The sequence below is a fragment of the Gopherus evgoodei genome, chromosome 15 (assembly GCF_007399415.2).
Source record: "Gopherus evgoodei ecotype Sinaloan lineage chromosome 15, rGopEvg1_v1.p, whole genome shotgun sequence".
NCBI classification, from domain to species: domain Eukaryota; kingdom Metazoa; phylum Chordata; order Testudines; family Testudinidae; genus Gopherus; species Gopherus evgoodei.
This window is the reverse complement of record NC_044336.1, coordinates 29,021,131-29,033,929: the sequence shown is the minus strand read 5'-3', so window position 1 is coordinate 29,033,929 and position 12,799 is coordinate 29,021,131. Positions and strand designations below refer to the sequence as shown.

The window sequence follows — 12,799 nt, the reverse complement described above, 5'->3', positions numbered from 1 at the left end:
CGCGTCGTGGTTGGATACCGGGAGATCAGAGAGACAGGACAACCAACCAGTGAGCGCTCAGCTCCTCCGCTGCACCCGCCGATGGAAGCGGGCGGCGCATCTCCATGGCAATGGCCGGGCGCTGAGGGCCCGGGCCCTGCTACCCCATGTACCTGCTGCTCGGGGCCTCGGGCGTGGGCAAGACCCTGCTGGTGAAGCGGCTGCAGAATATCCTGGCCCCGCCCGGGGAGACCCTGCCTCGGCCGCAGGAGTCTGGGGGCAGGGGGTGCCCGGAGCGGGGGGGCGTGTTCCCGGGGGGTGCCCGGAGCGGGGGAGGGAGCTGGGCGGGAGGGTACCCGGAGCGGGGGGGCGTGTCCCCGGGGGGTGTCCGGAGTGAGAGAGGGGGCTGGGCGGGGGGTACCCGGAGCGGGGGGGCGTGTCCCTGGGGGGTGTCCGGAGTGAGGGAGGGGGCTGGGCGGGGGGTACCCGGAGCGGGGGGGCGTGTCCCTGGGGGGTGTCCGGAGTGAGGGAGGGGGCTGGGTGGGGGATGCCGGGGGGGGCGTGTTCCCGGGGGGTGTCCGGAGTGAGAGAGGGGGCTGGGCGGGGGGTACCCGGAGCGGGGGAGGGAGCTGGGCGGGGGGTACCCGGAGCGGGGGGGCGTGTTCCCCGGGGGTGTCCGGAGTGAGAGAGGGAGCTGGGCGGGGGGTACCCGGAGCGGGGGGGCGTGTCCCTGGGGGGTGTCCGGAGTGAGGGAGGGGGCTGGGTGGGGGATGCCGGGGGGGCGTGTTCCCCGGGGGGTACCCGGAGCGGGGGGGCGTGTTCCCGGGGGGTGCCCGGAGCGGGAGAGGGAGCTGGGCGGGGGGTACCCGGAGCGGGGGGGCGTGTTCCCGGGGGGTGCCCGGAGCGGGAGAGGGAGCTGGGCGGGGGGTACCCGGAGCGGGGGGGCGTGTTCCCGGGGGCTGTCCGGAGTGAGGGAGGGGGCTGGGTGCGGGGTGCCGGTGGGTGGGGAGGCGGCGTGTTCCCGGGGTGCCCGTTCGCGAGACGGGGCAGCAATGCCTGGCTCTAGTCTCTGGCTAGCGCCGTGGGGTCCCTGGGGAGGTGCTGGAGCACTTGGGGGGGGGGGTGGAGAGCCATTGAACCAGACTGTAACCCCGTATACATGGAAACCCCCTCAAGCCGGGGTAGGGGGGAGCGCTCCGAGCTCCAGCCCCTGGGTGACGCAGTGTCTGGTGATGATCTTCCTTCCCCCCTGCTCCTTAACAGCTTCCTGCACAGCTGTGCTCCAAGGATGGGTCCCGAGAGCTTGGGGAGCCTCCCCCCACACTGCCCACGGTATGACCGGGCGGTGCTCGGGCTCGCTGGGCCTGTCTGCATTTCACAGTGTCAGGGTCTTCGGTGCCGTTTGCTGACCCAATGCGGCCAAGGCTGAGTGCTCAGTCGATACCAGACCCCAGGACTTCTGTCCAGCACCACTCAGCTAGTTGTACATCAACTTTATGAGGGGCCAGGCTGCTGCTCTCTGGGTGGGTGGGTGGGTGGGTCAATGTGAGGCAGTGGGGCCAGGATTCTGTTGCATTTGTGTTAGTAAGGTGTTAACAGAGCCAGGGAGACTCAGCCGGGCTAGCGGCTACACAGAACAAAAGGCCATCTCGGAGGAACCTGCATGTGTCACTGCCTCAGAGGACATCAGCAGAAACCTTCTGATACCAGTTCAGCCAATGTTGCTCCACTTCGTCAGTCCCAGGGAAACCCATCTCTATGTGACACCCCCTTAAACCCTGAATGGTGGGTGGGACCCCTGCAGGTGACTGCTGACTGAACTTCTGCTGGGAAGTTTCTTCCCATAGCTGCCACTCTTCTTTGATTTACTGTAGCCTTAGTAATCCAATCCAATCCTCTTCCTTTGACAGGTTCTCCCTTATGAATAGGGCAGTGTCATTTGCAGCACACCTACCCCCATGCCGTAGTGCTCTTTCACAGCATAGACAGGCCCCAAAGGGTCACCTTTTTAACCAGCAGCTCAGTGATGTACTAACTGGAGATGGACTCGGTTGTGAGGAACACAAATGTCTCTACAGAGACTGACTCTGGCTGGTGTTGTCATCTAACCTTGCAGGTGGGCACAAATCTAACTGACCTTCTGATCCAGAAGAAGATCACGATTCGGGAGCTGGGGGGCTGCATGGGCCCTATCTGGCCTAGTTACTATGGAGACTGCAGCTCTGTCCTGGTGAGTGCAGATCCCTTGGGTCTGGATTCTGAATGTGACCTTTTCCTGGCCCATCACCAACATCTAACCCGACACTCCATTGGCTCAGGGTACATTGGAACTGCCTTGCACTGCATGTAGAGGGCTGATTGACCCACCATGTCTGAGTAATGATAACAGCTCCCTCTGGGAGAGGGAGATAACATCTCTGTACAGCTGGGCAGGCAGAGGCACAGAGAGAGAGGAAGTGACTTTCCCAAGACCCCACAGCAAGTTAATGGCAGAATTAAATAGAACCCAGGAGTCCTGGCCATGCTCAGACCACGCTGCCTCCTGTCACTGTGTAAAGTTCTTTGCATTGTAATACTCACTTAAAGGGAAATCACTGGTGTTTAGACATAATTAGGCCTGGCAGAAACAGATTTTTTTAAAATCATTTCAGCAGATATCACTGTTTATTTTTAAGCATTTTTTTCAAATTTTTATTGATTTAAATTTTCACAATTGGAGAAAATGGGGGTAGAGGGGTCAGACAATTCTCTGAGTCTCTCACATTCTCAAGCAACATTTTTCTTACTTTGCCTATCTGTAAATTTGACTTATCAATGGAAATAATTTTTCACCCGTTTGTGTGTACAGTGAAATCGACATTTACTGACACTTATTGAAAAATCTGATCCTTCCACAGTAGCACAGGTCCTACTCCTCCTGCCCAAAGTCCTCGAATGAGTGGAAATGGCCATGGAGTGAGGGAATGCCTCACCTCAGGGCCAGACTCTTCACTGGCCTTCCATTTTTCATGCCTCAGCTTCTCCCTGCAATTTATCACTCAGGGCTCATGAGATCCCTCTGGATCACCTTGTGGGCTTGATTCTAATCTCTCACCCGTTTTGCAGCAGGGTGACTCCATCATCTTGAGCTGTGCTACTCCTGAGCAACTGGGGCCCTGTGTGTTTATAGGCATGGCTGTGGGGGGCCACATAACCATCAAGTGGTCTGTGGAGTGAGGCTCTAAATCCAGGGAAGGGCCCCCAGGCCCTAGAACTCTACACCAGGGCCTCTCACTTACGGGGGTTCACCTCATTTCCGTTGTGTTTTAATCTCCTCCCACTCCCCGTTCTGGAGCTGGTCTGTGGGGTAACCCGCATCTCCCAAGCGACTGCCTTACATTTTAATTAATTCCCCACCTGGATCTTTTGCTCTGCTTCTTCCCAGTTCATGATTGATGCAGCTAACCCCACCCAGATCTCTTCATCCTGCGTCCAGCTCCTGTCACTCCTCTCCGCAGAGCAGCTTGCCTCGGCATCCGTCCTGATCCTGTTCAATAAGATGTAAGGCAAGGATTCCTCCAGGCTGAAAGTGATCAGTTTCCATGGGGGAGGGCAAAGGGAGGAAATCTGGGACTCCTGGTGCAGTCACTTTTTGCCTATATCATCATCTGCAGCCAAATAAATCCCTGAGAGGCAGGTCGGCTGGGGGGAATGCTCTACCTGTTTCAGATTATCCATTTCATCTGGTTCCGCTGAGGGCCCTCTGTCATCCTAGAATGACTAGCTGCAGCACTAGAGGTGCTGCTTCAGTTTTCGCAACCTGTCTTTGTAATTAAGTCCAAACATTCTTGCATTGAAGAATATCCCTTTAAATAACAGAACAAATCCCAAACAAGGAAGGGGCTTCCACTCAGGTCCTGGGTCCAACTCCTAGCTCCAGAGTTGGAGATTCCTTGTTCACAACACCCCTCCCCCAAGCTCTCCTCTCCAGATCTGGAGTACTGGTCTCACCAGTCCTTCTGCCCTTAACATAGAATACTACCTCAAGGCCTTCCCAGTGCTCCCCAGAGCTCTCACCAGTCCCTTGGCTAACATAACATAAAGATCTCACCCAGGTCTACTCCCCGTAGCTGGGATTTGGCTCTCATCCATTTTTCCATGATTTTATTGGGAATGCTCCCCTTGTTTCTTGCCTAGAGTCTCCTTTGTCCAGGAGCCCCCCAATCACCTTGCTGGGTTCCCTTCCTTACTGAGTTCTGGCTATTTTATTACAGTCAGGTGCACCCCCTAACTGAGGACTAATCAGCCACACGGGCAATCAGTTAACCCCAAGGCTGGCTGACCAGCCTTAGTTGTGGGTAAATTGGCCCTAATACTCTCTGAAAGACCAGTCACCCTGTGCAGCCCCTCGCAGGGATGGCTCAACAGAAATTCCAATTGCTCTAAGTTGGGTCACTGATGGTTTAGCACAATCTCTATCTCTCCCTCCCCAAATGTGACTCCAGTGACCTGCCCTGCTACATGTCCCTGGTGGAGATGAAGTCACTGTTCCGGATTCAAGATATCATTTCCTGTGCTAACCAGCCTATCACTGTGGTGGAGACCAGCGCCCGTGATGGCACAGGGCTGCCCGACGTGCTGCAATGGCTTCGTTCCACTCTCAAGGATCCCAGCTGAATTTGCTGTGTCCAGCTTTGGTGTTTCCTTCCAGCTGATGGGGGCTGACTCTGACTCCAGGCAGCTCACACCTACTCTGTGACCAAGACTAGGATCCAGGAGCAGGAGAGGTAGCTGAGCAGCAGTCTCACCAGCCCTCCATCTGAGAATGAGAGCAGGGGGGCAACAGCAAGACAGAGTGTGCTCCCAGCAGGTTGGTGGTAGCAATGGAGCTGCCCCAGACCTTTGTTACCTTGAATTGCAAAGTAAACTGTGCATTCAAGACTTTCTCTCATTCATTCCAGACTGAGAGTCAGCCCGCTTGCCCCCTGGGGTAGGAGGAATGTACTGCTGGGGGGCTGGGATGTGCAGAGACCACAGCCTCATGTTTACTAGAGTACCTTTGTCCCATGACTCCCTTGTCCTTGGCAGCCTTGTTGATGGAGCGCCCCACCCCACCTTTTCCTGCTTTGACTGCTGGCCCTGTGCTGCTCCTAGGCTAGGAGGTAATAGGCCTGCCCACTGGAGCCCATCTGCGGGCAAGAGCTCTGTGGAGGGGTTTGTTAGTGATTCAACATTTCTATCAGTTTATTAAAGAGCAGAGTGTAATTCCCTTCTCCCTCTGGTTTAATGCCATGTCTTTCGCCACTTTAGTCTTCTTAGTGATATACAAAACTGTTGTTATAATGCCCCAGAAGGTGTGTGAGGGACTTCCCAGATGCACGGGTCCCTGCCCCAAAACTTCAAGTTGGTTAAGTAAAACCAGGTGAGTTTATTTACATATAGCAAAACCAGCCAATCTGCACAAGACTCCAAACCCATATCCAATAGACCAAATTTGTACTGTTTGCATTGCGTTGGCACTGAAGGGCCCCCCTGCGCTGGGTGCTGTACCAACAGCTAGGAAGAACAGGTCCCACAGCAGAAGCATTTACAGTCTAATGTAAAACCACCTTCATGCCCACTCCCTGCATTTCCAGTACAGCAGGCTGTAGTCCCACAGTGCCAGACACACAAGAGCTCCATTTCTGTGTAAGGGGAAGCATCTGCCCCCAGGTGAGGAGGAAGAGTCTGGTCTTAGGTGGGAGCATACAGTATGCCCTCGCTCTAATGAACCCCTGGGAATCCAAGCCATCTGGTCATTATAGCTAGGGGCTTGTTATAGGGAAAGAGCCCTGCTGGGAGGGGCTGACACCTCAAGCCCTGCAGCAGAGCTGAGAGCTCCTCTAGTCCCGGAACCACAGCTGGGGCCCTGGGGCCAGAGGAGCAATCTGCCCGGCTGTAACCCCAGGGCAGGCGGAGCTCTCTGCCCCCCGGGCAGGGCTGGAGGTGGGATCCAGGGACCAGGTTTGCTATTGTGAAGGGCGTTATAGTGTGGGTGTACTATACTTGGTGATCCTTGTCCAGGGAGGTGGGGCTTGGACACTCCACATCCCTCCTGAGGGGCAGTTTGTGGAAAGAGAAGAGGTCTCACTCCAGCTCATGACAGTTTCTGGTAATGGGGAATTCACAGTTGGGTGTCTGTCACTGACCATCTCTGAACTCAAGGTGTCCCCAGTGGCTCTGTGAGCTACGGTATCCCCAGAGAGTGCCGCTGGCCAAGTCAGAGCTGTGAGTGTTAGATTAGGTGGGAAGCAGCATCACCAGCTAAATGTCTGAAGGGTGCGAACAGCTGGGAGGCAGTGGAATTGTTCCCAGGGGACAATGTGCAGAATAACACCGGGGAAGGAGATGATATTAAGAAAAGGAAAAGTTGGGAGATGGGTCAGGCTGTGGAACAGCCCCCCCAAGCGAAGGGCTGGCTGAAACACTAGGGAATGTGCAATCAGAAGCAGTCATGTATTGGTCCCTGGGGGATGGACTAGCTGGGGCCCAAGATGGCAGCTCTGTTGCAGGAAGGGTCTTGTTCTAAATGGAGCCTCCCACAAACACTAACAGGCTCCAGAGTTAGTGCAGCCTCCCGTGTTGGTGCAATAGGCTAGGAACTGGGATCTGAGTGGAGAGCCTGGACCTAGGGGCTGCGTCAAAGCCTTAGCAAGTCCCCTTTGTTTCGCTTTTCTCCTCAAGGGTCAGGAGGTGGCGTAGGCTGAATTACCAATCAAACAGCTTCAGAGACACATGAGCTGTGCCTCCTTCTACCCTAGTCCTTATCCAGTTAGATGCTGGAGGGCATGCTCCCTTCAGCACACAGACCCTGTACACCACTTGCAAGCAAGTATACGGGAGTGGCAGGGCTGGGGGGTGTCCCCATAGCACATGCACTCTGGGTGGGCTCTGCTGCTGTGGGCTGTGTTGGATGGGGAAGTAGAACCAGAGCAGCCTGTGACCCCTGTAACAGCCCCCAATCAGGAGGGTGCCTGAGCTGCACAGAATGCCAGCCTGACTCCCCCACCACTGCCACACTCAGTCACTGGGGATCGGAAAACTGTAATGGCTTGGCCTTGAACTGTCTTGACTGCAGTTTCTGAATAAGATTTGCTTTAATTTTTGCCTCGATTTTACTTGTTAAGTCCCTTTCTATGGCTTCATAGTTTAGAGGGGGTGTCCTTGTTGACCAAACCCCCTCCTCCATCACTCTGGTCCCCAGCTTGAGCTTGCTCAGGGACTCCACCTCAGCGCAGCTCTCATACTGCCACTTGTCCCCATTTGTGGGGGCAATGGGAAGAGCCGGGGGCCGAAAGTTCACATTCCTAAACATTTGCTGACACTTCTTACAGGGTGACTTCTCCTGATACTTTTGTTCTTTAACATTAAATTGAAAGGCCTGGCTCCACACCTCCTCAGGGAAGGTGATGGCCGGGCCAGTGACCCCGTGATGCACTGCATAGGCCATAGCCTTGTGCCATGTTTTTACAGAGGACAACTCGATCATGATGCATCTTTCATGGTGCCCCTTACATGAGAGGGCGGCGCCATAGAAGCGTTGGAGATCAGCACCACCCTGGGGATCATCGTAGAAGCAGCAAGTGATAACTGAGGCTGAAAAGGTGAACTCAGTGGCATTCAGCGCATGAGGTCCCTCCGGTGATTAGTTGCACATTAAAGCTCTGCAGGAAGCTTGTAGCTCCTGGATGGTAGTGAAACGTTTCACTTCCGTCACCTGGGAACATACATTAGTCACTAAGGCTCTGCATTCATGTTCCACTCCCCAAGGGATGACATCATTCTTCGGAAGAAAACGCCTAGAGCAGCAGGACAAACTAGCACCTCTTGAAAACCAGAATGTTGTGCCTGTGTCAGGCACAGAGTAGTTAAACCGCAGCTGGTCACTGTAACGATGGGAACTCTTCAAGGGTCTGTGACAAAGTCCCTCATAGAAGCCATTTAAAGACACAATGTAGTCATAGGGGCAAGAGGGGAAGTGCTGTCTTGGGGCACAGATTGGCTACAAAACAGAAACCTAAGAACATAAGTGTCTTGTCTGTATCATGACAGTGGCCAATGCAAGGTGCGCCAGAGGGAATGAACAGAACAGGGAATCACCAAGTGATCCATCCCCTGTCGCCCATTCCCAGCTTCTGGCAAACAGAGGCTAGGGACACCATAAGAACGGCCGTACCGGGTCAGACCAAAGGTCCATCCAGCCCAGTATGTGTCTACCGACAGTGGCCAATGCCAGGTGCCCCAGAGGGAATGAACCTAACAGGCAATGATCAAGTGATCTCTCTCCTGCCATCCATCTCCACCCTCTGACAAACAGAGGCTAGGGACACCATTCCTTACCCATCCTGGCTAATAGCCATTTATGGACTTAACCTCCATGAATTTATCTAGTTCTCTTTTAAACCCTGTTATAGGTTATAGCTTTCACAACCTCCTCAGGCAAGGAGTTCTACGGGTTGACTGTGCACTGTGTGAAGAAGAACTTCCTTTTATTTGTTTTAAACCTGCTGCCCATTAATTTCATTTGGTGCCCCTAGTTCTTATATTATGGGAATAAGTAAATAATTTTTCCTTATCTACTTTCTCCACATCACTCATGATTTTATATGCCTCTGTCATGTCCCTCCCTTAGTCTCCTCTTTTCCAAGCTGAAGAGTCCTAGCCTCTTTAATCTCTCCTCCTATGGGACCCGTTCCAAACCCCTAATCATTTTAGTTGCCCTTTTCTGAACCTTTTCTAGTGCCAGTATAGCTTTTTTGAGATGAGGAGACCACATCTGCACGCAGTATTCGAGATGTGGGCGTACCATGGATTTATATAAGGGCAATAAGATAGTCTCTGTCTTATTCTCTATCCCTTTTTTAATGATTCCTAACATCCTGTTTGCTTTTTTGACTGCCTCTGCCCACTGCGTGGATGTTTTCAAAGAACTATCCACAATGACTCCAAGCTCTTTCTTGAGTGGAAACAGCTAATATTGACCCCATCCTTTTATATGTATAGTTGGGGTGGTGTTTTCCAATGTGCATTACTTTGCATTTACCAACATTGAATTTCATCTGCCATTTTGTTGCCCCGTCACTCAGTTTTATGGGATCCCTTTGTAACTCTTTGCAATCAGCTTTGGACTTAACTATCTTGAGTAGTTTTGTATCATCTGCAATTTTGCAACCTCACTGTTTAACCCTTTTTCTGGATCATTTATGAATACGTTGAACAGCACTAGTCCCAGTACAGACCCCTAGGGAATACCCCTATTTACCTCTCTCCATCCTGAAAACTGACCATTTATTCCTACTCTTTGTTTCCTAAAATTTAACCAGTTACTGATCCATAAAAGGCCCTTCACTCTTATTCCATGACAGCTTACTTTGCTTAGGAGCCTTTGGTGGGCAACCTTGTCAAAGGCTTTCTGAAAATCTAAGTACACTATATCCACTGGATCACCCTTGTCCACATGCTTGTTGACCCCCTCAAATAATTCTAGTAGATTAGTGAGGCCCGATTTCCCTTTACCAAAAAAAAAACATTGACTCTTCTCTAATATATCGTGTTCATCTGTGTGTCTGATCATTCTGTTCTTTACAGTAGTCTCAGGGCTGGTCTACACTGCCACTGAAAGTCAACGTAAATTACACTAGTTAAGTTACCTAAGTTTAGTAGCTTAAGTCGACGTCACTTCCGCCTCTTGTTGAGATGGAGTACAGCAGTCAAAGGGAGCGTGCTCTCCAATCAATTTAGCGCATCTTCGCCAGACCTGCTAAATTGGTGCCATTGCACTGATGGCAGCAGTGCTGATTTAGCAAGGTTAGTGAAGACAAGCCCTCAATTTGCCTGGTACTGGACTTAGGCTTATGGCCTGTAATGCCGGGATCGCCTCTGGAGCCTTTTAAAAAAATTGGTGTCACATTAGTTATCCTCCAGTCATCTGGTACAGAAGCTGATTTAAATGCTAAGTTACATATCACAGTTAGTAGTTCTGTAAAGCAGTAGGAATAAATCAACTTTCACGCCATCAGCAGGGCCCTGGATTCAAAAGTAGTATTGGTGCTGTTTGTTATACTGACTGATCCTGAAAAGGGGGTGAGCAATGAGGGGGCAGCACTTTCAGAGGAGCCAGAACCTTTCAGTTATTGAAGACTGAAGAGTTTCCGAGGGACCTAACCCAGACAGGAGACTAGGTAACAATGGCAGACGGTGATGACAATGGCATGAAAGGCAGTAAAAAGGAAACTGACAAAAGGAAAACCTTTACACATCATATAATTAGCCTGTGGAACTTATTGCCACAGGGTCTCACTGAGGCCAGGAGGCTAGTAGGAGTCAAAGATATCGATAATGAGAATACACTGTTACATTAGCTAGGAATCGCATTCCTATATAGTAACACTTCTACTTCAGCATGCAAGCAGCCATGCGCTGCTAGAGGTCAGAGGAGAATTTCTGCTTGGGGTCAGGCTATTCTTTAATTATCCATTCTCCATCTCCGTCACTGATTTCAATGTGCTAATGACACCAGCTGAGGCTCTGGCCCTGTATCTCAGGGACTAGCACAAACACAGGATACACACAGAGAATACATACGTAATCAAGAAGGATGGCGTAAGGAGTTTTGTGGGAAGGTGCGTTGTACGCTGCTCAAATGGGGCTGGGTAGAGATGTTTGAATGTATCTTGATAAGGCTCAGGGAGAAACTCTCCGGGCTCTATGGGAGTGTTATGTATTCGTCCAAGGAAGAATATCGCATGCAGCATCTGGTAAAAAAGCAGAGATGGACTCTGGAACAGGATTGTGGTGGATGCATGCCCCTCCCATTGGTGCCCTACCAGCCCATCTCCCCTCCCCGTCATGATCCCATAATGTCCCCATGGCTTCTCCAGCCATGACTCACAAGCTAAAGTAACAGCAGGAAAGGCTGGATGGATCTGACACTAATACAGTGTGTGCAGAGAGCTCCTATCCATTCCATCTCGCCCTGCCACACTGGTCTCCTGCAGGCACTACTGCACTGCTAGTCCCCTCGCCACTCCAGGCACAGCCACCTGGTCCCGTTCTCAGAACCCGAAATGTCCAGTAAGTTCTTGGAATGTCCTGAGCCCAGCTCTGTGTTTTAGAAAGAGGGGACAGTAACCAGGGACAACCACTTCAGACTCATTCCTGACCACGGAACAAAAAAGTGAACAGAGGAAAGAGATAGATAATAAGACAGAAAATAGCATATTGCTGCTATATAACTCTCTGGTATCCCTGCATCTTGTATATTGTAGGTAGATCGGGTCGCCCCATCTCAAAAAAGATATATTGGAATTGAAAAAGATACAGAAAAAGGCAACAAAAATGATGAGGGGTATGGAACTGCTTCTGTATGATGAGAGATTAATGAGACCAGGACTGTTCAATTGGAAAAGAAACAACTACAGGGGGATATGATAGAAGTCCAGGTTCCAGCCCCAGCTTGCAGCGGGGGCTGGAGCTGGGGCCATGCATCCCTGCCCCACAGCTTGCAGTTAGGGTGACCAGATGTCCTGATTTTATAGGGACAGTCCCGATTTTTGGGTCTTTTTCTTATATAGGCTCCTATTACACGCCCCCCCCTTCCCCCAGGCCCACTGTCCTGATTTTTCACATTTGCTGTCTGGTCACCCTACTTGCAGGGGGTGGGCGGGCTGCATCTGGGGCCATGTGCCCTTGCCCCATGGCTTCTGCCAGGTACTGCAGTTGAGGCCATGCACCCCCCTCCCAGCTTCACAGTGGCTTGGGAGAGGGCAAAAAGGCATGAGCAGTGGGGACTTCAGGGTAGGAGGCAGAAAGATGCGAGTAGCAGGGGGGAGCCTTGGTGGAGGGGGGTGAGCTGGAGCCTGGTCTGGGTAGAACAGGGATGGAGCATGGGCGGGGCCTCAGGGGGGAGGACACTGAGTGTGGAGGGGGTGTCCACAGTCTAGGCATGCCCAGCCCCCCCAAATGTGGGGGATCAGGCTCCACCCATGGATCATGACAAATCAACTTAATTTCCCTCTTTGACAAGTTACTAGCCTAGTGGATGAAGGAAACTGGTAGATAGGATAGATCTTGATTTTAGTAAGGCTTTTGACACAGTCCCACGTGACATTCTTATCAGCAAACCAGAGAAATATAGTCTAGAATAAATTGCTATCAGGTGGGTACATAACTGGTTGAAAGATCATACTCAGAGTCATTATCAATGTTTGGTTGTCAAACTGGGGGGGCCGAGCTATTGGGGGCCCACTGGGATTTGTCCTGGGTCTGGTACTATGGAACATTTTAATTGATGGCTTGGATAATGGTGTGGAAGAGGGGTAGGCAATAGGCAGGACATGGGCCATCTCCAGACCACAAGACACTTTTGAACAGACAGAGAAATCTTTTTATGTATTTATTATCATTATTTTTATTATTTTGTATTTTGTATTATTTTCTCTGGAGTCTGGGCCATGACTATACCTTGACCAAGAAATTTGGACCTTGACAAAAACTAATTGATGACTCCTGGTGCAGAGAGTATCCTTATATAATTTGCAGATGACACCAAGCTGGGAGGGTTGCAAATACTTTGGAAGACAGGATTAGAATTCAGAATGACCTTGCCAGATTAGAGAATTAGTCTGAAATCAAGATGAAATTCAATATGACAAGTGCAAAGTACTACACTCAGGAAGAAACAATCACACACGCACTATTACAAAACAGGAAGTACTGTTAGAAAACTTGTGAGAAAGGGTTACAAAACTGGGCCTGTTTAGATCTGAGAAAAGAAGAGCAGGGAGTGGGGAACAGATAAGGC

The 12,799-nt window shown here is 51.4% G+C and overlaps 1 protein-coding gene across 4 annotated transcripts; it reads left to right on the top strand.

Annotated features, from left to right (window-relative positions):
- The first annotated feature begins 36 nt into the window (after positions 1 to 36).
- ARL16 (ADP ribosylation factor like GTPase 16) lies at positions 37 to 5,233 on the top strand. Of its 4 annotated transcripts, none has more exons than XM_030534640.1 (5): positions 37 to 191; positions 1,243 to 1,311; positions 2,096 to 2,209; positions 3,404 to 3,519; positions 4,464 to 5,233. In XM_030534640.1, the coding sequence occupies exons 1-5, from the start codon at positions 147 to 149 to the stop codon at positions 4,633 to 4,635; spliced, it is 516 nt and encodes a 171-aa protein (XP_030390500.1). In that variant the 5' UTR covers positions 37 to 146; the 3' UTR covers positions 4,636 to 5,233. The 4 variants fall into 4 exon arrangements, with proteins under 4 accessions (XP_030390500.1, XP_030390499.1, XP_030390501.1 ...); XM_030534639.1 differs by having other exon boundaries at positions 38 to 207; positions 1,253 to 1,311; XM_030534641.1 differs by lacking the exon at positions 1,243 to 1,311 and having other exon boundaries at positions 40 to 191.
- The last annotated feature ends 7,566 nt before the right edge of the window (positions 5,234 to 12,799 follow it).